Below are 24,942 nucleotides of genomic sequence, written 5' to 3' on the forward strand. Positions count from 1 at the left end.
ATGAACAGAACGTAAGTAAATGACCTTTTAAAAAAAGGAATATAAAATCTTCTTTAAAAAAAAAAAAAAAAAAAAAATACAATAAGGCAAATTCTTTATACACTCTTTGAAAGAAAAAAACAAAAAAACAAAAAAAAACATTTTTTTTAATTCATGGCACAACACCGAGAGCATCTGCCAACATCTGAATCGCTCGAAGAGGATCAACAATGTCCTTCATCTTGTCTCTTCTGAGCACCCAGTCTGGAGCAAATCTGCAAGGGTTTAATAAAAGAAAAAAAAGCTCAAAATTCAGAAATCTCAGTTTAAGTCTAACATCAAAATTCATTATTAAGTCTTACTTTGGCACGGGCTTCTGCTTTCGCGGGGTCGCTTGGGTGAAGAAGCTTCCGTTCAGAGATGCATTCATCTTCTGTTTGGTTACAGTTCTTTCAGCATCCATCTTGTATTTTCGAGCAGTGAGGCGATAGATGCTACAGAGCCGGTCCAGGGCTTTTGGAAGCCTTCGCACTTCCTACAATTCATTTAAAAGAAAAAATGATGATAATGTAGTTACGTTATGTGATCAGAAGAAAGAACGAGCCACTTCTACACGCTCGGTTCTGCCCACCGCTGCTCGCTGGCCATCCTGCACCAGGAGGAGGAGGAGGAAACAGGCCTTGGTGAAAATGCTGCCTCCCTTGTCTGCAACCTTGTCTCCAGCCTTCTCCCTGTAGATCTGCAGCAGATCCAGGAGCATTTCCACAGAGTGCTCCGCAGAATAGACCGCCTCGATGGTCCTGTTGTACTGGGGAAATGAACACCGGATGGAAAATTAGACCTCGTGTTAATAATGAAAACTACGAACGTGACGGCGGGGCCTAAATACTCACCTTGGAGAGGTTGAGGAGGACCTGGACGGAGAGTCTGATGATCTCCATGGATGGAACGCTCCTGTTGCAGCTCTGGATGAGGGTGACGATGGTCTGGGTGGCGCCACTGTTCACCAAACACTCGCAGCACTCGGGCGACAGCCTGGTCGCCGTTTCTGTACGACACGGCGGCGTTAGTTCTACTCCGCTACGTACGGAACTGTTCGGCGTTGTTAAACTCCCACCTAAGTATTTCAGGGCCAGAATGATGTAGGCGAAATTCGGGCATCCGAACAGGAAGGCGATGGCCGCCTGGGTCTTGTTGCACAGCTTGTCGTCCTCTTTGACGTCTCGGTTGACCCTGGACAGGCGGCGCCGCAGGGAGACAACTCTGCTCGTGTCGCTGAGCTTTCGAGAGCGATGTCCCCGCCACAAGGCCTTCAGAGGACGCATTGGTGAATAAGCAACGCGGCCTGCGCTCTGCTGGCAGCTTCGCGGCGCCATCGTACCTGAGCCTTGGTGATCCCGCGCAGCACCCGCCGCTCGCGCCGCGTCCGGAGGAACCTCCTCGCCGCGCGCTGGACTACCGCGGCGGCCCGGCTGCGGCGGGAGAGCCACGCCCTCGCCGCTCGCTGCGTGGCGATGACCTTTGCCCTGTCTTCAAGGTAGCGCTTCCTCTGTAGTTTGGCCCTGACCCACCTCTGAGGGGAAGAAGACGTTCCAGATGCAGACAAACGGACGGAGGGGACGGGTCAGATTCGCGTGGACGTACCTGGATGTAGACGACAGAGGTCAACTGCTCCTTAGCGGCCCGGAGGGCCCAGTGGGCACGGAGAGCTCTCTGGATCTTCACGGCGCTGAGATGGTGGTAAACGGCTGCCGAGAAATGCAGCCTTCGTCTAGCGTCCGCCGCCTCTTTAATCTGAAGCGTAAAGCAGAGTCCACGGTACGGACAGACTGGAGGAAAAAAAACTCTTTTCTAAAATATGAAAAGCGTTTCTGTACCTTCGATTCCCTGAACTTGCGTCTCTGGACGTGGCGCCGGAAAGTGGCCTGGAGCAGAACTGCAGCTCGCCGCTCCTGCAATTATTAACATGAAAAAAGCGCTCCAGACTCAGACTGTATAGAAATATAAAAATCTCTCCGTTAAGTGAGAGTGATCGTCATTGTGACGCACAGCACATAGTGACACAGCGAGTTGTGGGGACGGTACCTTGATCAAGGGGACCTCAGTGGCACCTTGGCGGTTCGGGATTCAAACCCACAACCTTCCGATTACGGGTCCGCTTCCTCACCCGATAGGCCACCACTGCTATTAAAGTAAAAATCACCTTCTGAAGCTCTAGTCTGGTTCGGTGGCCTCTCCAAAAGGCCTGAATGGTGACGGCAGATGCTGTCATTGTCAGGTAGTGACAGCGTTGACTTCTGGTGGCCAGAGTCTCCCTCCATCGCTGCTGAATGATTCGAACGCTCTGCTGGACATCCCTGAACCTGAAACACCCATTCCCAGACAGCACGGTACACCAGGGGTGAAGTGTTCAGTCAACATGGTCAACAAAAATGGACAATTAAAACAGCCGCAGAACAATTTCATTGTTGATAATTGTCGCCATACGTCTAAAAATACACACACACACACACACACACACACACACACACACACACAGTACAGGCCAAAAGTCGACACCTTCTTATTCAACATGTTTTCTTTATTTTCATGACCATTAATGTTGGTAGATTCTCACTGAAGGCATCAAAACTATGAATGAACACATGTGGAGTTCTGTACTTAACAAAAAGTGGAGACCTGACCTCCACAGTCACCGGACCTGAACCCGATCCAGATGGTTTGGGGTGAGCTGGACCAACAAGTGCTAAACACCTCTGGTGTTGAACTCCTTCAAGACTGTTGGAGAAGCATTTCAGGTGACCACCTCTTGAAGCTCATCGAGAGAATGCCAAGAGTGTGTAAAGCAGGAATCAGAGCAAAGAAACTAGAATATAAAACATGTTTTCACTTATTTCACCTTTTTTTGTTAAGTACAGAACTCCACATGTGTTCATTCATAGTTCTGATGCCTTCAGTGAGAATCTACCAACGTAAATGGTCATGAAGATAAAGAAAACACGTTGAATCAGAAGGTGTCCAAATTTTTGGCCTGAACTGAGTGTTTGTGAGTTATATATATATATATATATATATATATATATATATATATATATATATATATATATATATATATATATATATATATATATATATATATATATATATATATATATATATATATATATATATATATATATATATATATATAATAAAAAAAAAAATCACACAGACACACACCACACACACACTAACAATATTACCTTCTCTGCAGTAGCCGGGTTTGTATACATCTACAAACAGTCGCTATGGCAGCCTGATATGCCACATAATTCCTCTGTGCTGCAGCCCCTCGAAACCACGCTTGAATTCGTACTGCTGCTTGCTCTCGCTTCGTGCGTTTCCTGTCTAGATGACGTCGGAAAGCTCTCTGTCGATTCATGTGGGGAAATGTTAAAATAACCAATATCAGAATCAGAAAACTTTATGAATTGCTTATGCTACAACTGCACAGAGGGGAAGATGTACAACAAGCACACAGAGAGACAGACACACTTATAAGCAAAAATACACATGGAGATTCATAATCCTTCAGATTGCACCTTACCTGTATGAGCAGCACGGATGTTTGGATCTTTAGGAAGTTGCTCCTCTCTTTTTGCTGCAGAACGTGAGCTCTGTAACGCCTCTGGATTAACACAATGAAGGCTTTGCTGGTTTTATATTTGCGTCGCTCAATCATTCCCCGATAATGGGCCTAAAGACACATTAGAAGAAGAGATCATGACAATACACTCTTCTAACAGTAACGGAGATGTTATCTCAGCCTATTCATCACCACTCAGAGACTTCAATAACCATCTTAAAATGTCCAGTGATGAAGTCGATTACTTAGGAAATGCTCAAATTTGTACTGCAGACAGCCAGCAGGGGGCACTAGACATGTTGGTCACTTTTGGCGATGAAGTGGACTAAAGAAAACCTGGCACCAGCATTTACCAGAGCGCCTTACAGTCAGTAAGGATAAGAGTCTTGCTCAGGGACGGGATGGTACCTGGGGTCTTCTGGTTCACCCTACACCAGTTATCTAAGATCTTATTTCTTACTAGACCTTAATATGAAATTTTAATTGTACAGGATGGATTCAGTAAAACTAAAACTCCCAGTAGGTTCTCTCACCTGAATGGTAACTGTGCTTTCCTTCAGCTTCTGGTACTTCCTGCGCTGGAGAAGTCCACGAACGTGCGCTTGAACCCTGTGCACCGCCTGGAGGGTCTTCAGGTAGAGGAGCCTTTGCTCTCGCATGGCCCGATTGGCTCTGTGGCGCCTCTGCAGGGTGACGGCAGCCCTCCGGTGGGCCAGGTACGTCCTCCTGGCCACCAGAGCCCTACAGCCGGCCTGTAGCCTGACTGCACTGGAGCGGAGTTGCAGAAACCTCTTCCTGTGCAGGGACATGCGCAGGGCTGACTGAACCTTGATGGCCGCCCGCATCCGCTTGGCCAGCCTCCTTGCCCGCATGCAGCGGAAGGCGGCCTGCAGGACCGCCGCGGCGCGCCGGGCGCCGGCGTAACCGGCTCTCTGTTTCCGGACGAGCCGCCAGGATCTATACCACCTCTGAATGGTCCTCGCCGCCCTGATCCGCCTTGCTAGGTCCCGGGACCGCTTCCCTCTGAATAACGCCTGGATGCAGACGGCCGCCTTCTTCACCTGCCGGAACCTCTGCACCTGGCGGTTCCGAAGCCTCCGAGCGCGGAACCTTCGCTGGAGAACCCTGGCGGCCCAGCGCTGCTTCTTGAACTGCGATCGCTGCTTGGACATGCGGAAGCCAGCCTGAATAACGGTGGCGGCTCGGTGCATTACGGCAACTTCCCGCCTTGCTCGGAGTCCCCTGTAGGCCGCCTGGACGACCACGGCGGACTGTCTCAGCATCCGAAAGCTCCGGCGGACGTCCCTGCCCTCAACGCAGGCCCGGTAGCGTCTCTGAACGATGACGGCAGACAGCCGCATGGCCTGGAACTTCACAACTTCCCGGTGTCCCCTGAACGCCGTCTGGACGACGGTGGCAGCCCGGTGCTTTCGCCGGATGTCCCCTCTGGCCTTCTGACCCCTGTACACAGCTTGTACGGCGAGAGCGGCGAGTTGCAGACGTCGGTAACGCCGCCTCTGCTCCCTGGCAGCCTTCGTGGCGCGGTAGCGTTGCTGAACGGTAACGGCAGAACTCCTCAGGGCCAGGAACCGGCGGCGGTCCAGGCGAGCTCGGTAGCGTCTCTGCAGGACTGCAGCGGCGCGGTGCATGCGTCTCAGGCGGCGTCTGGCCTTCATGCCGCGATACGCGGCCTGCAGCACCCCAGCGGCGCGCCGTTTCTGCCGCAACGTCTCCACTTCGGCTTTCATGTCTCGTCTGGCCCGGAAGTGAACTTGAATAACGGTCGCGGCCCACCGAAGACGTCCGTAGTACGAACGGCACACGAGCCCCCGGAAACGGCACTGCAGCGTCACTGCCGCCCCGTGCCTTTTCTGCAACTCTCGCCGGACCATCATTCCCCGACAACCGGCTTGAATTGCGATGCAGGCGTCGACCTTCGCCAGGACTTCTTTACGCCGGCGCCGGGCTTCCAGCAGGGCGCCGTACTTCTGTTCGCAGACACCGACGGCCGACTTGAGCGCCAGGTAGCGCCTCCGCTGTCGGAAGGATACGAACTTCCTCTGGATGACCGCGGCCATCTTCTGCATGCACAGGATCTGGCGTCTGGCCCTGTAACCGCGGAACGCCGACTGGACGACCACAGCGGCCCTCCTCTGTCTGGCGTACCGCCGCCGCTGCGCGTCTCTCAGCCTGTTCGCCCGAAACCGCTCTTGTACGGTACTGGCGGCCCACAGGACTCTTCTGTACCGCTTTTGGCAGCGGTACTTCCTGTATTGCGCCTGAATGACGGTGGCAGCCAAGTGCATCCTGCTGATCTCCCGGCGGAGCCGATTCCCTCGGAAAGCGGCCTGAAGTAAAACCGCGCTGCGCCGCAAGTGGAGGAAGGCGCCTCGATCCCGTTTCGCATGAAGGTGGAGCCGGAATCTCCTCTGAAGGATCACGACGGCCAGTCTGACGGCTCGGAAGCCCGTTCTTGCCCGGAACATCCTGTAACCGGTCTGAATAACGGTGGCTGCCAGGCTTCGCTCTCGGAATTCTTTCCGCACCTTCGAGCCCCTGAACGCGGACTGGACGGTGACGGCGGACGCTTGCATGGAGAGGTAGCGCGTTCGCTGCCGTCTCGCGAGTAGCGTCGCCCGAAACCGCCTCTGGATCCTGACTGCGGCGGTCCAGAGAGAAAGGAAATCCCGGCGTCTCCGGTACGTTCCGTATCCTCGTTGTATCACCGCGGCGGCGTTCTGCATGACCATCACGCGCCTCCTGACACGCATGCCGCGATAATGGGCCTGAATGCATAGCACTGCGGATTTTAGTGCGGCGTACTCCCGGACGGCCACCGTCCTCGCCCTGTGGGCTCGGAACCTCTGCCGGATTACCCGAGCTGCCCAGCAAGTTCTCTGGAACGCCAGGAGCCCGGCGCGGCCACGGAAACGCGCCTGAATGACCGTCGCGGCGTGGTGCATTTTCCGAACACGGGTGCGGGTCTGCATCCCCCTGAAAGCTGCCTGCAGGGTGAGTACTGAAGCTCTGGTCGTTTGGTAGGCCTCACGTTCTCGTCTCCGCTGGACATGCGCTCTGAAACGCTGCTGTATGATGGTAGCTGCACGTTTCGCGGCAACGTACGAAAGTCGCGCCCGGTGCATCCGGAAACGCGCCTGAATGACCGTCGCGGCGTGGTGCATTTTCTGAACACGGGTGCGGGTCTGCATCCCCCTGAAAGCTGCCTGCAGGGTGAGTACTGAAGCTCTGGTCGTTTGGTAGGCCTCACGTTCTCGTCTCCGCTGGACATGCGCTCTGAAACGCTGCTGTATGATGGTAGCTGCACGTTTCATGGCAACGTACGAAACTCGCGCCCGGTGCATCCTGAAATGCGCCTGAATGACCGTCGCCGCATCGGACGAAGCTCTCAGCCGCCGCCTCGCCCTGTTCCCACGATACGCGGCCTGCAACGCGGTAGCTGCTCCGCGCAGCTGGCGGTACCGCCTCCGTTCTCGGTGCGCCCGGTAGCATCGCTGGATTAAAGTTGCCGCTTCGTGCTTCGCCCGCAGCTGCTGTCGAGCTCGCGTGCCGCGATACCCGGACTGCAGGACCACGGCAGCCCTTCTCAGCGCGAGGAACCTCCGGCGCAGCCGGACCGCCCGGAACTGCCTCTGAATCGCGGTGGCCGCTTTGCGCTTGGCCGCGCGTTGGCGGTACCACGACTGTATGAGCGTGGCGGATCTCTGGAGTTGACGAACCTTCTTCCTTCCTGCTCGGCCTCTCCAGACCGCCTGCAGGGTCCCTGCGGCACGCTTCAGAGCCGTATATTCCTTCCTGGCGCGCTCGGCCACGACTCGGGCCCTGTATCTGCGCTGCACAACGACCGCCGCTCTTTCCAAGGACAGGAACGCCCTCCGTGCCGCCGCCTTCCGGAAAGCAGCTTGGATCCTCAGGGCAGCTGTGTTGCGCTCGTGGAGAATCCTTCGAACCCGCCACCCTCTGACAAGCGCCTGCAGTTTAACGACGGCAAGTCTCGCCATGAGGTATCGCCGCCGTTCCCGATCCCGCCGAACGCAGGCCCTGAACCAGCGCTGGATCGCGGCGGAGGCGCGGCGCATCGCCGCGACGTGCCTCCTGACCACGGCGGCTCGGAAAGCGCTCTGAATCACCGCGGCGGCGGCGTGACGGCGCTTCGAAGCCTGAAAGCGGCGCCGCTGAGACTGACCTCTGTACCAGGCCTGGATGCGAATGGCTCTCTCTCTCGTGTCAAAGTACTCCTTCCGACATCGGTGCATTCGGAACCACGACTGGATCTTCACAGCAGCCGCTTTCCTGACTGTTGATTGTCTCCTGCGCCATCTTCTAAACGCCGCTTGGATCACCGCTGCTGCACGGTTCCTTTTCAGAAGGTCCCACAGCTTCCAGTTTCTGTACGCTTTCTGAAGGCCAGAGGAACGTCAAGATAAAAATAGGCAAATACCAGAAATTATTGGACAAAATTGACACAAAGCATCCATTTCAAACAACATGTGTTATTCGTACCTGAATGATGGTTGCAGCATTATTTTGTAAAGCAAACATCTTCTGCATTTTCATTTTGTGCATTGTCCGGCGTTGGACACGTCCCCTCCAGGCGGCCTGGATGACCGTGGCGGCAGCAGCCTGTCGCCTCTCTCTGTGCTTCAGGAGAAACCGCCGAACCAGAGCCTGGATTTTAGCCGCTGCAGCACTTCTCATCTAAATGAACAGGTTGCGATATATATCGTTCGAACATTTGTCACGTACGAGCTCTCATGCGCGGTTCGTATGAAGTTAGGAGTACCTGAAAAGTTTCAAGGTCCTTCCTCAGTCTGTACCTCCTCCATGCTATTTGGATGACCCTGGCAGCTCTGCTCTCGTTTCGCAGGTCCAAGAGACGAGCACACAAGAAGGACAGGAAACATGTGACGACCTGGGGGGGTCGTCAAATATAAAAAAAATTATATATATATATATATATATATATATATATATATATATATATATATATATATATATATAATTTGTTTATGTGTGTGTGTGTGTGTGTGTGTATATATATATAAAATTTAAAAACATTTAAAAACGGTTACTTTCTCAATATTGAATTTAAAAAGCAGAATTGTTGTAACCGACGACACAAACCTTCTCATTAGGAATAGTGTTGGACATGTCGGCAGGATTCATCATGGCTGGGACTCCCCCAAGATAGGAAACTGCCTGGTTCACCAACCTAAAGTTAGTCTTCTCGTTCTCCAGCAGCTCTTTGAAATCCATGGCTAGAAATGCCAGTGAAAAAGAAAAAAAAAAATTTAGAAAATAAGTTTAAAACTCCATTTAAAAAATCATGCAAATATATCTTTTTGCTTTTGGAGTCGGATTTGAACATTCTGATCGAACCTTTTTGTGCTCGAGGTTCTCAACACCATGGACCTGGTGTGTTGGTGCGAATATCATACGACTGAGATGATCACAGTACAGCTGTAATTGGGCCGAAACGACAGAAACGGTCCTGAGCCCCACAAACATGATGCGTGATACACGGGGGTCAAACGCGGTTTAGTGTAGGGAGGCAGAGAATAAGAGCAGCCACCTTCTTGTTAGTCAGTAATCAAAAAGTGGGCGTGTTTGTACGCTTGACTCCGCCTAATAGCTTGGACAAATATGAACCTCTTGTTCCATCCAGAATAAGTGCAGAGTGTTCGTTCCTTGCGAATCGGTGAAAGCTCGCCACATTATTATGTTTAAAGTCGTTCATGGTCCATTTTGCTATACCTCAGAAACGTTGTTTTCATTGCCGATGCATCCAAAGACATAAATTGGCCAGTCTCCAGTTCACCTCTTCAGAATCCATTTTTGCATCTTTTTCGCGATAATTGAAATGCACAACCGATCTGCTTTAAGACCGAAACCTGTTAAACCCCAAAATTTCATCATTCTCTTACCCTGCCGTGTCACGGACGCCGTCTCGAAGGAGCCGTCCAAGTCGCTGCAGGAGTTGTCCAGATCCAGCCGCCCACGGGACCCACTGTCCACTGTCTGGGTGGTGTTCTGACTGACCGTCACTAAGGACAGGTGTCCAGGGTGGTAATGGTGGATCAGGTAGCAGAGAGCCCTACCATCTGAGAAGGACACTGTGAAGTTCTCCACCTGGATAATGCATAAACACCAATGCAATATTAATCTTTGGTTAACAGACAAATATTAGATAGAATAAAAAAAAATTAAATAACACCACCACCTACTTTTAAACTGTAGAACTGACAAACAGCATTGACCCAGTCCATGAGCAGCACGATTTTCTCACTGCTGTGTTCAAACACCAGCCTGGGTTTCATGGTCTTTTGTGGAAGACCCCTGTCTGACCGAAGGTAATCCAGCTTTTGCTTCGTCCTCCACGTTCTCTGGAGGAAACTGATTTCCTCCCGGAGCTGCACCTCATCAAGAAGCACCTCCACCTAAAAAAGGAACAGGCCAAGGGGGGGTCAGTCACTTCCTCCCCGGCTAATCCGGTCAGGTTGGGATTAAAAGGCCAAGTCTGGTGGAAAATAAGGGACGCTTAACACACCTGGAAAGCAAAAATGATCTTCCACAGAAGGCTTAGCGTCTTCTCTCGATGTCCATCAACAACGTCTCTGGACTCGATCATTGCGCCTTAAAAATCATTCATGTAATCCAGTTAGGCACAAACAAGCATTACATGGAACAAACTAAGCAGAATATAGAAGAACGAATGGGAAAATTATAGTAAATTACATTTATTACATGTGACCACTAACCACGTTCGTCTTTCAAGTCGACTCCTTTCTGCTTCAGGATTTGAAGAGCCAGGTCAACATTATGGACCTTCTGGAGGCGGCTGATGGCTGGGATTCTCAACCTCCGAGACGAGCTCCAGTCATGATTAAAAAGCTCCATTATGCGCCTGAGGGGAACCGATTTATTATGTCACCTCACAAGGTCTCCATGTAGATAATTCTATTTATAAAAATTATATTCATATGTAGTTTTTAGCATTATTGCCTTTTTTAAAAACATCCCATCAATGTTAACTTGTGCATTTGAATACTTACACCAAACGAACCCCACATCGTAAATCGGTGGCCAAATTCTTGACCGCAAAGTTGAATTCGTCCAGCGGGGTTTGAGCGTGGGACACAGACAACCCCAAATAGCCGAGATGACGAGACAGAATTCCCTCCCCACTCAGGAAATCTCTTGAAAAAGCAAGCAGCAGGTCCTTACTTGTCTATCGGAGAGAATTAGTGTATTAGTGGAAATTAAGTGACCGTCATTTTGAGACACAGCAGCGCAGCACACGGTGACACAGTGAAATGTGTCCCCTGTATTTAACCATCACCCATGACAGCCGCCCGGGGAGCAGTGTGTGAGGACGGTGCTTTGCTCAGTGGCACCATGGCGGATCGGGATTCGAACCGGCAACCTTCTGGTTACGGGGCCGCTTCCTTAACCGCTAGGCTGCCCCATTAAAACAAGGAAGAGATTTATTTTACACGTTCAGTATATATAAAAACGAATGTCATACCTTAAATTCGGCATCCATACAGAACAGGCAGGGGTCGTGCTCAATCATCCGGGATTCTTTGGCTTTGTCGAGAAAACAGACAAGCAGGAGGAGTTTCTTCAGGGTAAACCGGGACAAGGCTTCCTCGTGCCCTGATGAAACGTCACAGTTAAAAAGTGCCTTCAAATTGACCCCTGGCCTCTGCAAATGCTGCCTGGCATTACCGTCTCGGTACAGATGAGGCACTTTGGGGTGCCTGAACTCCACAGCAATGTCGGGGTTCCACAGCAAGCGCCCGAGGATGAACATGGCAAGGCCCACGGCATCACTGTTGCTCTCCAAAGAAATCAGCTCGCCGTAGATAGTCTGCAGTGAAGGGAAACATGATGGAATTCAATGAACACCAAGAGAACATTCGATTCCACATTATATGTAAACACGGTAAAAGAAAGTACCTCCAGTCCAATTCGTAGCCAAAGAGGATTGTAGGACAGGAGCCAGTTCAGAACCTTCTGACGTTCTCCTGAAAGTCAAGAATGAACATGTGAAGGCATCTGGCAACATCTGCACAAATCACAGCTATTCTCCATTGTCAGCTTTGGAGATCAGCAGACGGACCTATATCCTTCCAGAGGTGGCGGTCTCTTCGAACCAGCAGCCTCTTGGCCTCCACTTCCAGTTCGAGCCGCTGGATGGCCATGGTCATGCCGTCAGAGGTGAAGAGCTGGCAGGCCGCGCGCCGGAGCCGGTTCAGCCACCGCCGGGCGGTGTAGGTCCTGAAGGACATCTCCTCTTTGGTCGGTGCTCTGGGGATGGAGAAGCTGCTGCACCCGAGGGCCAGTGACATCGCGCTGACTGAAGCAAAGACCACAAAAAAAGACCAGCCGGGTTGGACTATATTCCCAATACATCTAAAAATATACCAATAATCATAACCACGCTTGAATGCCAATTAAGGTCATTTAAAAACAGAACTGGATACCTTTAGTGACCTCAGTGGTCACTTTAAAGTCATCTGGGGTGAGGACGTAGTTCAGCCACCAAGTGAAGCCTCTTTCCTGCTTCTCAATCCACCGTTCATCATAAAACATGTTTTTGGCAGCAAATGGTAGGGGGTGTCTGGGTATCGCTGGGGAGAAGAAAAGAAGAAGTTACCCAGCAAAACCCCGGCTCATTATAGGCAGTTCAACCGGAACCAGAAGCACTGAGATACCAGTCTGAGCTGGCTTGATGAAGGTCAGCTTTGACTGTGCCGTGGCTATCACTCTCGATGTCTTCGCCGAGGCGCCGGAAAGACCTGCGATCCGAACCAGTACACAGTTAAAACCAGTAATACACCAGTAACCCCATGACTGCGGATCGAAAGGAACACGAACCCTTCTGGTCTGGTCTTGGAGGCCGAGATTTGGACCGGGGTTTAGTGTCCATCCTGCGTGTGGACGAATGTGAGCTTCGTGCTGGAAGACGAGTCAAAACACAAGATAGGGTCAGATTTAAGAAATAAAGGAAGCATTAAGGAAGCAGGGGTGGTAGTAGCCTAGTGTGTAACACACTCGCCTGTGAACCAGGAGACCCAGGTTCAAACCCCACTTACTACCATTGTGTCCCTGAGCAGTGTCTCCAGGGGGAGACCGTCCCTGTAACTACTGATTGTAGGTCGCTCTGGATAAGGGTGTCTGGTAAATGGTGTAAATATAAATGCTATAAATGCATTAAGCCTGGGCAGATCTGCAGGAGTGAAATAGTATGCGTGTTATTGGTACTGGGTAGAGATGGACGTATATCGGGTTGGACAGTCGCTTATGCAGGGAGTCTGGGGGTTTAAGGAAGACAAATTTAATACTTTAAAATTTAAGACCCTGTATTAAATTAATTTAAGACCCCTACATTTGTGCAAGGATCCGAGTTTTTCCTCTACAGACACAGGTCAGATGCTCTTCTAAAAGACAATATTAATTGTATTTTATGTCAAGTAATATATTATTATTTGATATATACATTTTCCTTCCAAATTTCTGTAATTTTTATTTGCCTTTGTAAATGTTCACCGACTGATATCACCTGTATTGCAGCAAGCCAGTAGGGGGCGACTGCGGTATTTTTTGCACTTTAGTGAACCCAGAAGTGCACGGTGCACCATGACCGGCGGAATACTGACATATTGAAGGCGTGTTTCATATGTCATGGGGGAACATGCTTTACCCGATTCAGTAATATCAGAGAAATTTGAACTACGATGTGGACACGCCCACCAGACAGTGCATTATTTCCATTCAATTCTGGTCTCATACACAGAAATGCAAAATACATAAGAAATTCTTCAGAGGTTACCAGTAAAAAAAACGTTGTACTGGGTCTGCAGTATTTTTAAGACCTTTAAACTCTGGATTTAAGGATTATTATTATTTTTGATTACATTTAGAGACAAATTTTAGGATCTGCAGATACCCTGCTATGAACCAGAAGCCCACAAAGTCCCAGGTTCAAACCCCATCGTGTCCCTGAGCAGGACACTTATCCCTGAGTGTCTCCGGGGGGGGGACTGTCCCTGTAACAGCATAGTAATGCAGTTATATGATTATTTCCTAAGCTAGTTCACTATATACGGAATATAAAGTAAATGTAAAACTCACCACCAGGTTTTATCTTCGTCGTGGAGTCTTTGTCTCGCATCGTTCCGCTGGGCTCCTTCGCCGCTGCAGGAGACCTACTTTTCTTTGTGGGGAAGACCTTCTCGGCATTTGGAAGCTCGCCGCTCTTGCGTTTCCTGGCTTGGTGTCCCAGCGGCTTGTGGACGGGGAACGGGCTGAAGAAGGCCGCAGCGGTGACCGGATCCGGTGGACGAGAGTCCTGCTGTGATGTGGAGGCATGGGAAGTGGTCGCCGAGGAAACCGACGAACTATTGGGGGTACTGACGCTGGCATCGGACTCGATGATGGGGAGACCTTTAACCGCGCTGTCGGACCCTGCTGGCCCGCCAGGCTGCAACTCTAGAGTCTTCTCCAGGAGACGACGTCTAGACGACTTCAGCTTGGGTCGGTCTGGGCCACCCGCATGCACCGGGCCGGCTTTGGTGACCGTATCGGAGCAGACCGGAATCCTCAGGGGGGCTGGACCCTCACGCCGCTCGTTGGGTGGGGCTCTCGGTTTGACGCAGTAGGTCAGCCTCAGGTCAGCAGGAGCTGCACGTTGGACATCTTGGTCGGCGAAATTGGCCTGTTCGTTTGCAGACTCCGGCGAGTCGGAAAACTCGAAGCTGGAGCAGGCGTTTGGTGGACTAACGCCGCACAACAGCTCGGAGTCGATGGCGGCCAATGCGTCCCTCACGGACAGCCTCGAGCCTGGATCGGACCCGGGCGTGGCGGGAACGACCGGCATGCGGATAGGGGACAGAGTCCGGTTTAAGACCCTACAGTCCACTTCTTTGTCCAAGATCTTGTCGGCCGGTACCAGCAGGACGAGGGGCGAGTCGCTCTGTGCAGGAACGGCGCCGGTCCGAGGGCGGGGCCTTCCCTGCGGATTGCTGTTGGACTGGGACAGGGGGCTGCGCTGCTTGTCCCTTTGGTACCGAGGTTGCCGGGCAACACGGAAGGTCTTGTTGGCTGATTTGTTTGAAGCCGACGGAACTTTTCGCGACTTGGAGGTCCCGGGCGGTTCTGCCTGTTTGTGTTTGATAGACTCCCACAGGCTCTTCTAAAAGACAAAAATGCACAGCCACGCAATGCTTCCGGTGCATTTTTTTTTACTGAAACAGAGGTGGCATTAAAGAAAATTCGATTATGATTATTACCTTTTTCTTTTTCGGTGCCTCCGCTCGTCCCAGCAGAACGGCTTGATGCTTAACGACTCCATTCGCAGTGAAGGTGATCAGCTCCCTGACGCCACCTTCCTCCACCGGGGTCCAGGAGATGTTCAAGAGGACACTGTCTTCCGGCTGCTCATGCAGAGGGTAGAATTATCTCCAGAGACCTGCTACTTACTACCATGCAACCTTACAAGACCGACGGGCTGCAAACATGTAATGATGCTTTACACTTTAAAACAGAAAGGGCTGAACATTTTAATAAGAGTATTTACCAAAACGTAGATTGACCTTAAATGAGTATTTATTATTAGTTTAGTTGTGAAATATGAAATACTGCTACTAAAAAATAAATCCAAATGTACTCACATCAATGGTGAAGTGAATGTGATCGACGGAGAATCCCTTGGCGGAGGGAATCCGGTCCACTCTCACATCTGCGCTCACATCTTCGATCGGATTAAACACGCGTAAGTACGAGGTCCTCGCCAGGCCCAGCTTCACGGTTCCGAACGATACGAACGGAGCCCTGGAGAACTGAACTAAACTCAGAACAGGGGTCGAGGCGTCATTTTCCTTGTCGCTTTTACTTCCACCGCGTTGGGGAGACTCGTCCGGCGACACGCGGCTCGTCGGGCTGAAAGCGAAACGCGTCTTTTTCGGCACGACATCCGCCATGCTGGCATTAGAACATTTCGAGCATCGTTTAAAAAAGAGCAACGACCGACGTCCGCCTCACTCGTACGCGCACACGTCTCAGAATCGTCCACTTCCGGCTGCGGACTCGCAGTTTGAATTCTGCGACCGCGTTCCGACCAATCGGCGAGGGGCTGGCGAGAGCGTCGTCCAATCGCTGCGCGGTAAACAGAAGGACGCCCAATCAGAATGCGAGTACTGTTTAAAAAGTGAACGAGGCCACGCCCACCACGTTGGAGCGGCGTTCATTTCGTCCCGCAGCCTCCGTGTGGCGATGTTCGGTAACGATTAACGGCACAAGCATACACTGAACATTAAAATGGATTATCTAAATTTGAAGACATCTCTTTTTTCTTAATTGTTTCATTTCAACACACTTCAGGCAACGCCTAATTTAACCTACCGGCTGGTAGTAGCCTAGTGTGTAACACACTCGCCTATGAACCAGAAGACCCAGGTTCGAACCCCACTTACTACCATCGTGTCCCTGAGCAAGACACTTAACCCTGAGTGTCTCCAGGGGGGGACTGTCCCTGTAACTACTGACTGTAAATCGCTCTGGATAAGGACGTCTGGTAAACGCAAACATGCACATTCATGCAGAGTTCAGTTTATGAAGTAAAAAGCTGTTGCTGCTGGGGAAATGGGACTGGTATTCGATTGAAAAAGAAACGTGATAAAGATCCGCCCTCCAGCCTGACTGTATTCCCTGCAGCAGCAGCAGGAGCCGCAGCTCTTGTGTGAAGCAGCATGTGAAGCGGCGCGCCGCCGCATCTCTCGCATCGCCGCGCCTCCAGGATGCTTCCTCGGCATGGACGCCCCTGCGCTGCCCTCCCCGGGCTTCGGGATTAAATCCCTGCTCCTCCTGGCGCTGGCCGTGTGGACGGAAGGTGAGGAAGATTTTCGTAAAACTCGTTACTTCGTGCTGCTGCTTCGTGATGGATGGATCTGATCTGCCCGTCCACGAGTTTGGAAAAAAGAAGTAAATATGAACCTGGTTGCATGATCAATACTGGGGTTAAACGTGTGTTGATTTATTCCATGTATTGCACGGCAGATTAGATCTTTACCAGGGGCACCATACCACACTAAATATGTGTAAATGCACACAAGACCCTTTTTTTTTGGGCCTGTGTGCGTGCTTTGTGTGAATTTTCCATGTTCTTTTTCATGTGGTATGTGCAACTTGTGAGATGATCACACCCCATCACTAAAAAGCATTAGGTCTCGACACGGATATGAAGGTATGTAGTTGATTGAGCCCAATAGAAAGCCAGAGGCGAGTAATGAGCGTCACTAATAATCCGGTGGCTCTCGTCTGTGCGTGTGTCCAGTCGAGATGGTGATGGACCTCAGAAGCTCTGCTGAGATCCACGCAGACAAGGGAGATGCGTGCATTCGCAGCGTCGTGAGCATTTCTGATGCGTCGCACGTCTGCTGTCAATATCTTCACATCATATCAGGGGGTGGTCGTAGCCTGGCAGGTAACAGGTTCAAACCCCACTTACTACCATCATGTCCCTGAGCAGGACACTTAACCCTGAGTGTCTCCAGGGGGGGACTGTCCCTGTAACTACTGACTGTAAGGCGCTCTGGATAAGGGCGTCTGGTAATGTCTGATATTGTAAATATCAAACCTGTTACGCCAGTCGTTTCTGTGATAAAAACGTGTGGTCTTTGGCTGATGAGGCTCTCTGAAATTCCTCTTTCATAATCATACCAACACCGCAGCGCGGGGGGCGGGGCTACGCTCCCAATCTCGCTGATCGTCCATCATTGACATGCAGAACACACGGCGTGGAGCACAAAGCCGAGTTATCAGCTGCTGTGCAGGCGGTGGCGCGGACCTGAATGGACGCACGGTGCCACAAATGACTGACTTCTGTCTGCGGGCCGTCCCCATGGCAGCCGCAAGTGTTGAACCGGTTGCCATGGTGGCGCAATGTGGTGCTTTGTGTTGCGCTGTGAGCCAATCAGAGGCACGAGAATCAAGGACAAACTAATTCTAGCCCCTTTCATTGGCTCATCTAACATGAATTCTATCATATTCTAATTTTTAATAATGTAGAAATACTAAAACGCTGCCTGTTTGTCTTTAGGGGTCTCTTCACCGTGGGCTTCATCCCTCTGCTTGTCGAAGCCATGCCAGAACGGCGGCATGTGCCACGAGGTTCCGTCAGGCTACCTGTGCCAGTGCCAGTCTGTGGGGCCCGCCCCTCCCGGACCAGCGCTGTGGGGACCTGGGAAATGCCACCTGCACCCCCACCTCTGCCCGGGACCTGGCCTGTCAGTGTGCGGAGGGTCCGTCCGCCCGGTCACCGTGCCTGTCCCAGGTCCGGCTCTGTGCCCAGGTGTTCTGCGGAGCGGGGGGCACCGACTGCCGCCCCGCGCCGGGGTACCGCTGCTCCTGCGGGCCGGACCACGCAGGAAGGAGCTGCGAGAGCCCAGTCGACCCGTGTCACCCCAACCCCTGCCGGAACGGGGCCATCTGCAGGGGCCGCGGGGCGCGTCCCACCTGCTTCTGCGTGCCCGGCTTCCAGGGCAGGTACTGCGAGGTGGAGGTGGACGAGTGCGTCTCGCAGCCCTGCCTCAACGGCGCCACCTGCCTGAACCGGATCGGCAGATACCAGTGCGTCTGCAGGCCTGGATACGCAGGTGATTATTTACACAGGCCGAGCGGGACGGTCCCGGCAGAGACAGGCAGAGAGCTGCCAACGTTCCGATTGGTGCGTCAATTTTCTTTAAATCCCCAGACATAGATAAAGGTTAAAACCGTGGACCAGTTCAGAGGTCAGGTTTTGACCGGCACGGCATCCCATAGTCCAGTGGTTCTTGGGGGGGGGGCGCGAGTAGGATACAGGATGGGATCTTTGTTTGGATTCATCGGATCTACTTTCGCTGCTAAAATACACCAAAACCGTCATCATTTTATCAAAACTGTAAGTGACTTAATATTATTAACTTGTTTGTCGAACTGTAATATGAAATCAGTGTCGAGCAGTGGGCAGAATCTCTATCTATCTATCAATCGATTGATCGTGGTTTGGGGGGGGTTGACCCCTGCCATAGTCCATGTCCATCCAATTTTACTGTCTCTGACGTGAGCAGGTAGAAACTGCGAACTCCGCCTCCACGCGTGTCAGTCCCAGCCCTGCCTCAACAGGGGGCGTTGCCATGACGACCCCTCCGGCTTCTCCTGCACCTGTGCTGCCGGTTCCCAGGGCGACCTGTGTGAAGTAGGCGTCGGTGGGTGCGGCGAGCAGCCCCATTTCGTCCTGCCCTCTGTGTGGAGGGACGAGGCGTCTTCACCTGCGAGTGCTGGCCAGGTTCAGAGAGAGAGAGAGAGAGAGAGAGAGATTAAGAGCTTGCGTGCTGCGCCAGGTGGCCTCAGGCCACTAATTCCCCCCCCCAAGATGAGCTGCCGTCTTTTTCCCCCACCGGGTGCAGAAATAAGCGCCTATAGAACAGTTCCTGTGAAATAAAGCCACGTCCTGTGGCCCCGGACCAGGTCTCGAGGGGCCGCTGTGTGAGGTGTGCCAGTAGCCCCTGTCTCCACGGAGGCCTGTGCGGCGCCGACCCCGGACTTCCCTGTGACCTACGACCCCCGGCAGGCTGCGGGGTACCAATGCAGGTGCCCGCCGGGACTCGCGGGTAACCTGTTCACCGGGACGGGGGCGGATTTACTTACGCAACCCCGGCCACGCCCGGCCCCTGCTGGACGCTGGCGTCTAAAATAAGACGCTCAGCCGTCATTAGTTTAATCCCCGGGTCTCGCCGCCGGAGCGGGACGGGGCACACCGAGCCGAGGCCATGGCCAGGTGGACGGCGTGGGCGCGGGCTCTGCTGCTTCTCGGTGCAGGTAACCCCCGTCTTGGTCCGTCCCCACGTCTCATCCGGTAATACCGTGGCCTCTTTCCAGAAAGCTGAAGGAAAAACTGCGTTGGGGTTCCATGTGACGTGTTGCGTGTTGCGTGCGTTTATAACGAAACGGCGCTGTGAACAAGTGTGTATTAGGCCATCGTAGCTCAGAGTGACACGAGCGTCATTCGTGACGCGCGCTGCGTGGGTTAATCCGTTGATAATACCGACTTGGGGTGATCGATTCCGGGGTGTCCCGTGGGTGACGGCTCCACCTGCTTAAATAATATACTTTTAGTTTTACGGCTTCTACCGGACACCCTTATCCAGTAGTGACGGGGACAGTCCCCCCCTGTGGGACACGGTGGTAGTAAGTGGGGTTCGAACCTGGGATTTAAGCTACTTCCACCCTACAAGATGGCTCGTGCCGAGGTGCAACAATGGGTCAACAGATGAAATAAAATCGGTATTTTGTTGTGATGGCTCCAGAAGTAAATATTGTACGGTTTTATTACATAATCGTGTCTTTTCTTGTTCTTTTTGGACGTGTTGGTTCTGTTTGTACCTCAGGCGCGTCCTGCCAGGAGGACGTGAACGAGTGTGACGCGTCACCGTGTCAGAATGGCGGCTCGTGCCAGAACACGCTGGGCGGTTACGTGTGTGTTTGTCCCCGCGACTACGGCGGCCAGGACTGCTCGGAGACGCTGGACGGCTGCGCGGGCCACGAGTGTCAGAACCGGGCGTCCTGCCGGCCGTTCCTGAGCGCAGGGACCCGCGGGTACGACTGCCTCTGCCCCCCCGGCTTCACCGGATCGCGTTGCCAGACCTCCACCACCTTCTCCTTCGAGAGGCGCGGCCACCTGCTCCTCCAGAGTCCGGTCCTGGACACCGAAGCCCCCTGCAACGTCACCCTGAGCTTCCGCACCGTGCTGCCGGACGCGGTGCTGTTCCAGCGCGGCGGTGGCGGCGGCGGCGGCGCTCTGCTCAGCCTGGAGCTTCGGCAGGGACGCCTGCGGCTCGGCCTGAACAGGGGGTCCCAGCCGAGCCTGGAGCTGTCCCCCAACGTGACGGACGGGCTGTGGCACGGCGCGCAGGCCGTGCTCGGCGACGGCTTCCTCGTGCTGACGCTGCTGGACGGAGGGTGCGAGGGCGGGGCTTGTGAGGCCGTCGCTCAGGTGGAGAGCGGCCCCGTTGGCCGCCGGACTCCGCCCTGGCAGGACCGGTCATTGGGGGCGCGGCTGCGGACGGGCTGGAGGCGTGGCTCGCTTTTCATTGGCTGCCTGAGGGACGTGTTTGTGGACTCGCAGCTGATGGTGCCGGAGGATTGGCTGAGCAGCTCGGCGGTGAACGTCACGCTCGGCTGTGTCCATAGGGACCGTTGCCAGGACAACGCGTGCCAGAACGGCGGGGAGTGCGTGAACCTGTGGCAGACGTACCAGTGCAGGTGCCAGCGTCCCTACGAGGGTCTGAACTGCTCCGACGGTGAGAGACGTCATTAAAAAATCCTTCACCGGCTGTATCACTAAAGGAGGAACCAGAGAGATGAATGTTAATGTGGTCTGCATAGTCGTCTTAATTTTACTTTTAGTCCAGACTTTGCGTCCAGCTTTCATTTTAGTCTTTATTAGTCTTGGTCCCGTCCAGTCGTATTTTCGTCTAGTCAAGTTTTAAAGCATTTTAGTCTCATTTTAGTCTTCTGTTTAACCCAGTCAGTATAGTACAAGTACCGAGTAGAACAGACAAAAACAACATTTTATTATTATATTTTTATATTATTGTTACCTTACAGAATACTCGATAAGTCACCACATGCATTCTGAAATATTAATAATGCATGAACGGGACTGGAGGAAGGGACTGAATGGGAGACACAGGAAACAGAAAAACTGCATATAAATAATAACGTGATTAAGTGAGAGGAAATAACGTCTCGTTTTCGTCAATTAAAATGAAGAGACATTTTAGTCTAGTTTTTTAATTTAGAATCTAAACATATAAACATTTATATTACATGATATATTTCGTTATAGTCACATGACCAGCATTTACATCTCGTTCTCATCACGTTTTTAAAAAAACGATATTTTACGAAAATGACACTGTGTTGAGTTTATGTCCTTTTCAGACTGGACGTAAATGATCTCTGTCTCCTGCAGAGTACATCACAGCCCGCTTTGGGAACGAGGACCTGGAAAGCCACGCCGTCTTCAGAGTGGACAACTCGGACGACGAGGACGCGGTTGAGGTGTCCATGTTTCTGCGGACGCGGAAGACCGGTGGCCTTCTGCTGGTCCTGTCCAACAGCAGTGGTCAGTACCTGCGGGCGTGGCTGGAGCAGGGCCGCGTCAAGGTCCAGGCCGGCGGCTTAGAGAGCGTGCAGGCGTCCGCCTCGCTCAGTGACGGCGACGTCCACTTTGTGAGGGTGACGGTGACGCAGGGTCGGCTGACGCTGTTCCAGTCGGGACAGAGTCAAGGGTCCGTTATGGTCCAGCAGGTGCGGGTCCAGGCGGGGGACGCCGTCCATGTCGGCGGCTCGGCGGAGGCTGGACGGGCTTCTTCCTTTGGCGGACACTTCAAGGGCTGCGTCCAGGACCTGCAGCTCAACGGCCGCCGGCTGCAGTTCTTCCCGCTGGACGTCCCCGTGAGGTCGTACGCGCTGGAGCACATGAGCCACGTCACCGCAGGATGTCCAGGGGACGAGTCCTGTGCTGTAAGTCACACACTGTAGCGGCGACCTTTTCCTGAAGTGGACCGGTAAAGACGAAATCATAAAAAGTTAAACCATTTAATAAAGCAAAGGATCGGTACTATAGACTGAAACGGGACAATATTTACAGGTCTGTTTGGTAGACGGTGGTCTTTTAAAAGGGCCAGTGGTGGCCTAGTGGTTAAGGAAGCGGCCCCGTAATCGGAAGGTTGCCGGTTCCAATCCCGACCCGCCAAGGTGCCACTGAGCAAAGCACCGTCCCCACACACTGGTCCCCGGGCGCCCGTCATGGTGCCCACTGCTCACTCAGGGTGATGGTTAAATGCAGAGGACACGTTTCACCATGACACCGTGTGCTGCGCTGCAGTGTCTCACCATGACAATCACTTCACAATTTAAAAATGTCACAATTTATTTGAGAAACAGTTTTAAAAAGATGATTGTGTCTTTTAAACTCCCCGCAGAAGAACCCCTGCCAGAACGGGGGCGCGTGCTACTCGGAGTGGGACGGCTTCAGCTGCTCCTGTCCCCCCAACACCTCCGGGCTGCGTGTGAGGAGGTGCGGTGGTGTCAACTGTCCCCTGCCCCGCCCAGGCCGCTTGCCAGACCCTCGCCACGGGCTACGAGTGTGAGTGTCCCCTGCGTCCCTCGCTCGAATTAAAGTCATTATGTCCATAATCAGATCATAATCAGGGTGATTTCATTAGTTATTAACCGGAACCAGACCAGATCGAAGATCACTTTTTCACTGCGTGCTTTCGGGCTGCTTGATTATTAAAATAATCATGATTAATCATGAGCTCAGCACTTTTAATTACATGTTATTAAGGATTGTAGTAGGGGCTGAGTGTCTCCAGGAGGGGACTGTCCCTCTCACTACTGACTGGATAAATGGCGGAAATGTAAATGATTGGACGTGATTGGCGGGTACGTCTCTCATCTGGACAGGTATTTCCAACGCGACGTTTGAGGAGGGCGCGGCGCTGTCGTACCGGGGGAACGGCAGGATCGTCCGCAGCCTGACCAGCATCTCCTTCGCCATCCGCACCCGTAAACGCAACGCGGCCGTGCTGCACGCCGGCGCGGCTCCGAGTTCGTGACGGTGTCGGTGCAGGACGGCCTGCTCTTCCTGGAGCTGCTGAGCGGCGTCGCCGCCGGCCAACGCCACCAACGCCACCAGCCCGGTCAGCCTGAGCAGCCGCCGGCCGGTCAGCGACGGCCTCTGGCACCACGCCGATTTCTTCATGGTCACGCCCTGGACGGAGGCGTCGCGCTGGACGCTGGTCCTGGACCAGCGCGAGGACCCCGCCTCCACGTCCGAGGCTGAGGGGGGCGGCCTGGACTTCCTGAGGGACGGGGTGGACGTCCTGCTGGGCGGCCTGGGTCCAGACGCCGGCTGGAATCTGGCCGGGTGCCTGAGTACGGTGGAGGTCGGGGGCATCGCGCTGCCGTACCACGACCCCTCTGACCTGGAGCTGCCCCGGCTGCAGGAGGAGCAGTTCCTCCGGACGTCCCCGGGCCCCGTCCTCGGCTGCCGGGGGTCCGGGGTGTGCGAGCCGGACCCCTGCCTGAACGGCGGCCGCTGCCGCGACCTCTTTAACCTCTACAGCTGCTCGTGCGGCGCGGGCTGGGCGGGGCCGCGCTGCGAGGTGAACGAGGACACCTGCGCGTCCCGGCCCTGCGTCCGCGGCCGCTGCAGCGTGAGGGGCCTGGCGTACGAGTGCGCGTGTCCCCCCGGCTACGCCGGCACCAACTGCGAGAAGCAGGCGGACGTGTGCGAGGGTCACGCATGTGCCAACGGCGCCACCTGTCTGCATGGCATCAACAAGTACGCCTGTCTGTGCACTGAGAATTTCACCGGGCCCTGGTGCATGTGAGTCCTGCAGCATGCAAACCCATATCAGCTCATTTCTAAAAATTATTATTATATTATTATAATTATAATTATTACTATCATTTTTATTATTAAATATGCCTGTCTCTGCACTGAGAATTTCACCGGGCCCTGGTGCATGTGAGTCCTGCAGCATGCAAACCCATATCAGCTCATTTCTAAAATTATTATTATATTATTATAATTATTACTATCATTTTTATTATTAAATATGCCTGTTTGTGCACTGAGAATTTCACCGGGCCCTGGTGCATGTGAGTCCTGCAGCATGCAAACCCATATCAGCTCAATTTCTAAAAATTATTATTATATTATTATAATTATTACTATCATTTTTATTATTAAATATGCCTGTTTGTGCACTGAGAATTTCACCGGGCCCTGGTGCATGTGAGTCCTGCAGCATGCAAACCCATATCAGCTCATTTCTAAAATATCAACTAATGTTATGGCTGATTGATGAATAAACCTACAGTTCATTATTACTATTAATATTAATATTATTATTATTAGGACAAGGCAGGTGACTGTTTCGCTAACATAACATGCGCTTAATGACTAGAAAATATTCCTGAGCTGGGGCTCGGTGGCGTAATGGATACGGCATCAGCCCCCGGAGCTGGAGATTGTGGGTTCAAGTCCCACCTGGATCGCATCTTAATCATCGTTTCGGGAAAAAGTCCTTTCTGTAGTTTAATCACCGTCTACGGAAACCGAGTGAGAATTGCTGGTGCCGCTTTGGATAAAAGTAAAATATTTTGATTGGTTTTTCTCTCTCGGCAGAGACAAGGTTGAGGAGATTCCGTGGTACATCGTGGACGCGGGGACCAAGTGAGTAATAGATTATTGTAATTATGCG

The 24,942-nt window shown here is 52.5% G+C and overlaps 1 protein-coding gene and 1 pseudogene across 1 annotated transcript; one reads left to right on the forward strand and one right to left on the reverse strand.

The window, feature by feature from the left end:
• Positions 1-106: 106 nt before the first annotated feature.
• LOC114769336 (abnormal spindle-like microcephaly-associated protein homolog) lies at positions 107-15,684 on the reverse strand. Its single transcript, XM_028962257.1, has 30 exons — positions 15,298-15,684; positions 14,917-15,060; positions 13,760-14,819; positions 12,503-12,583; positions 12,340-12,423; positions 12,109-12,255; positions 11,745-11,981; positions 11,582-11,649; positions 11,351-11,492; positions 11,148-11,278; positions 10,675-10,850; positions 10,381-10,526; positions 10,170-10,255; positions 9,847-10,059; positions 9,547-9,751; positions 8,747-8,880; positions 8,406-8,534; positions 8,126-8,320; positions 4,138-8,022; positions 3,566-3,715; positions 3,222-3,388; positions 2,183-2,342; positions 1,857-1,931; positions 1,624-1,773; positions 1,361-1,552; positions 1,097-1,289; positions 873-1,027; positions 611-787; positions 342-514; positions 107-254 (listed from the first exon to the last, which is right to left on the reverse strand). The coding sequence occupies exons 1-30, from the start codon at positions 15,604-15,606 to the stop codon at positions 152-154; spliced, it is 9,267 nt and encodes a 3,088-aa protein (XP_028818090.1). The 5' UTR covers positions 15,607-15,684; the 3' UTR covers positions 107-151.
• Positions 15,685-17,843: 2,159 nt separating this feature from the next.
• Positions 17,844-24,924, forward strand: LOC114769652 (protein crumbs homolog 1-like; annotated as a pseudogene).
• Positions 24,925-24,942: the final 18 nt, after the last annotated feature.

This window comes from Denticeps clupeoides, chromosome 19 (genome assembly GCF_900700375.1).
Source record: "Denticeps clupeoides chromosome 19, fDenClu1.1, whole genome shotgun sequence".
In the NCBI taxonomy this organism is placed as follows: Eukaryota; Metazoa; Chordata; class Actinopteri; order Clupeiformes; family Denticipitidae; genus Denticeps; species Denticeps clupeoides.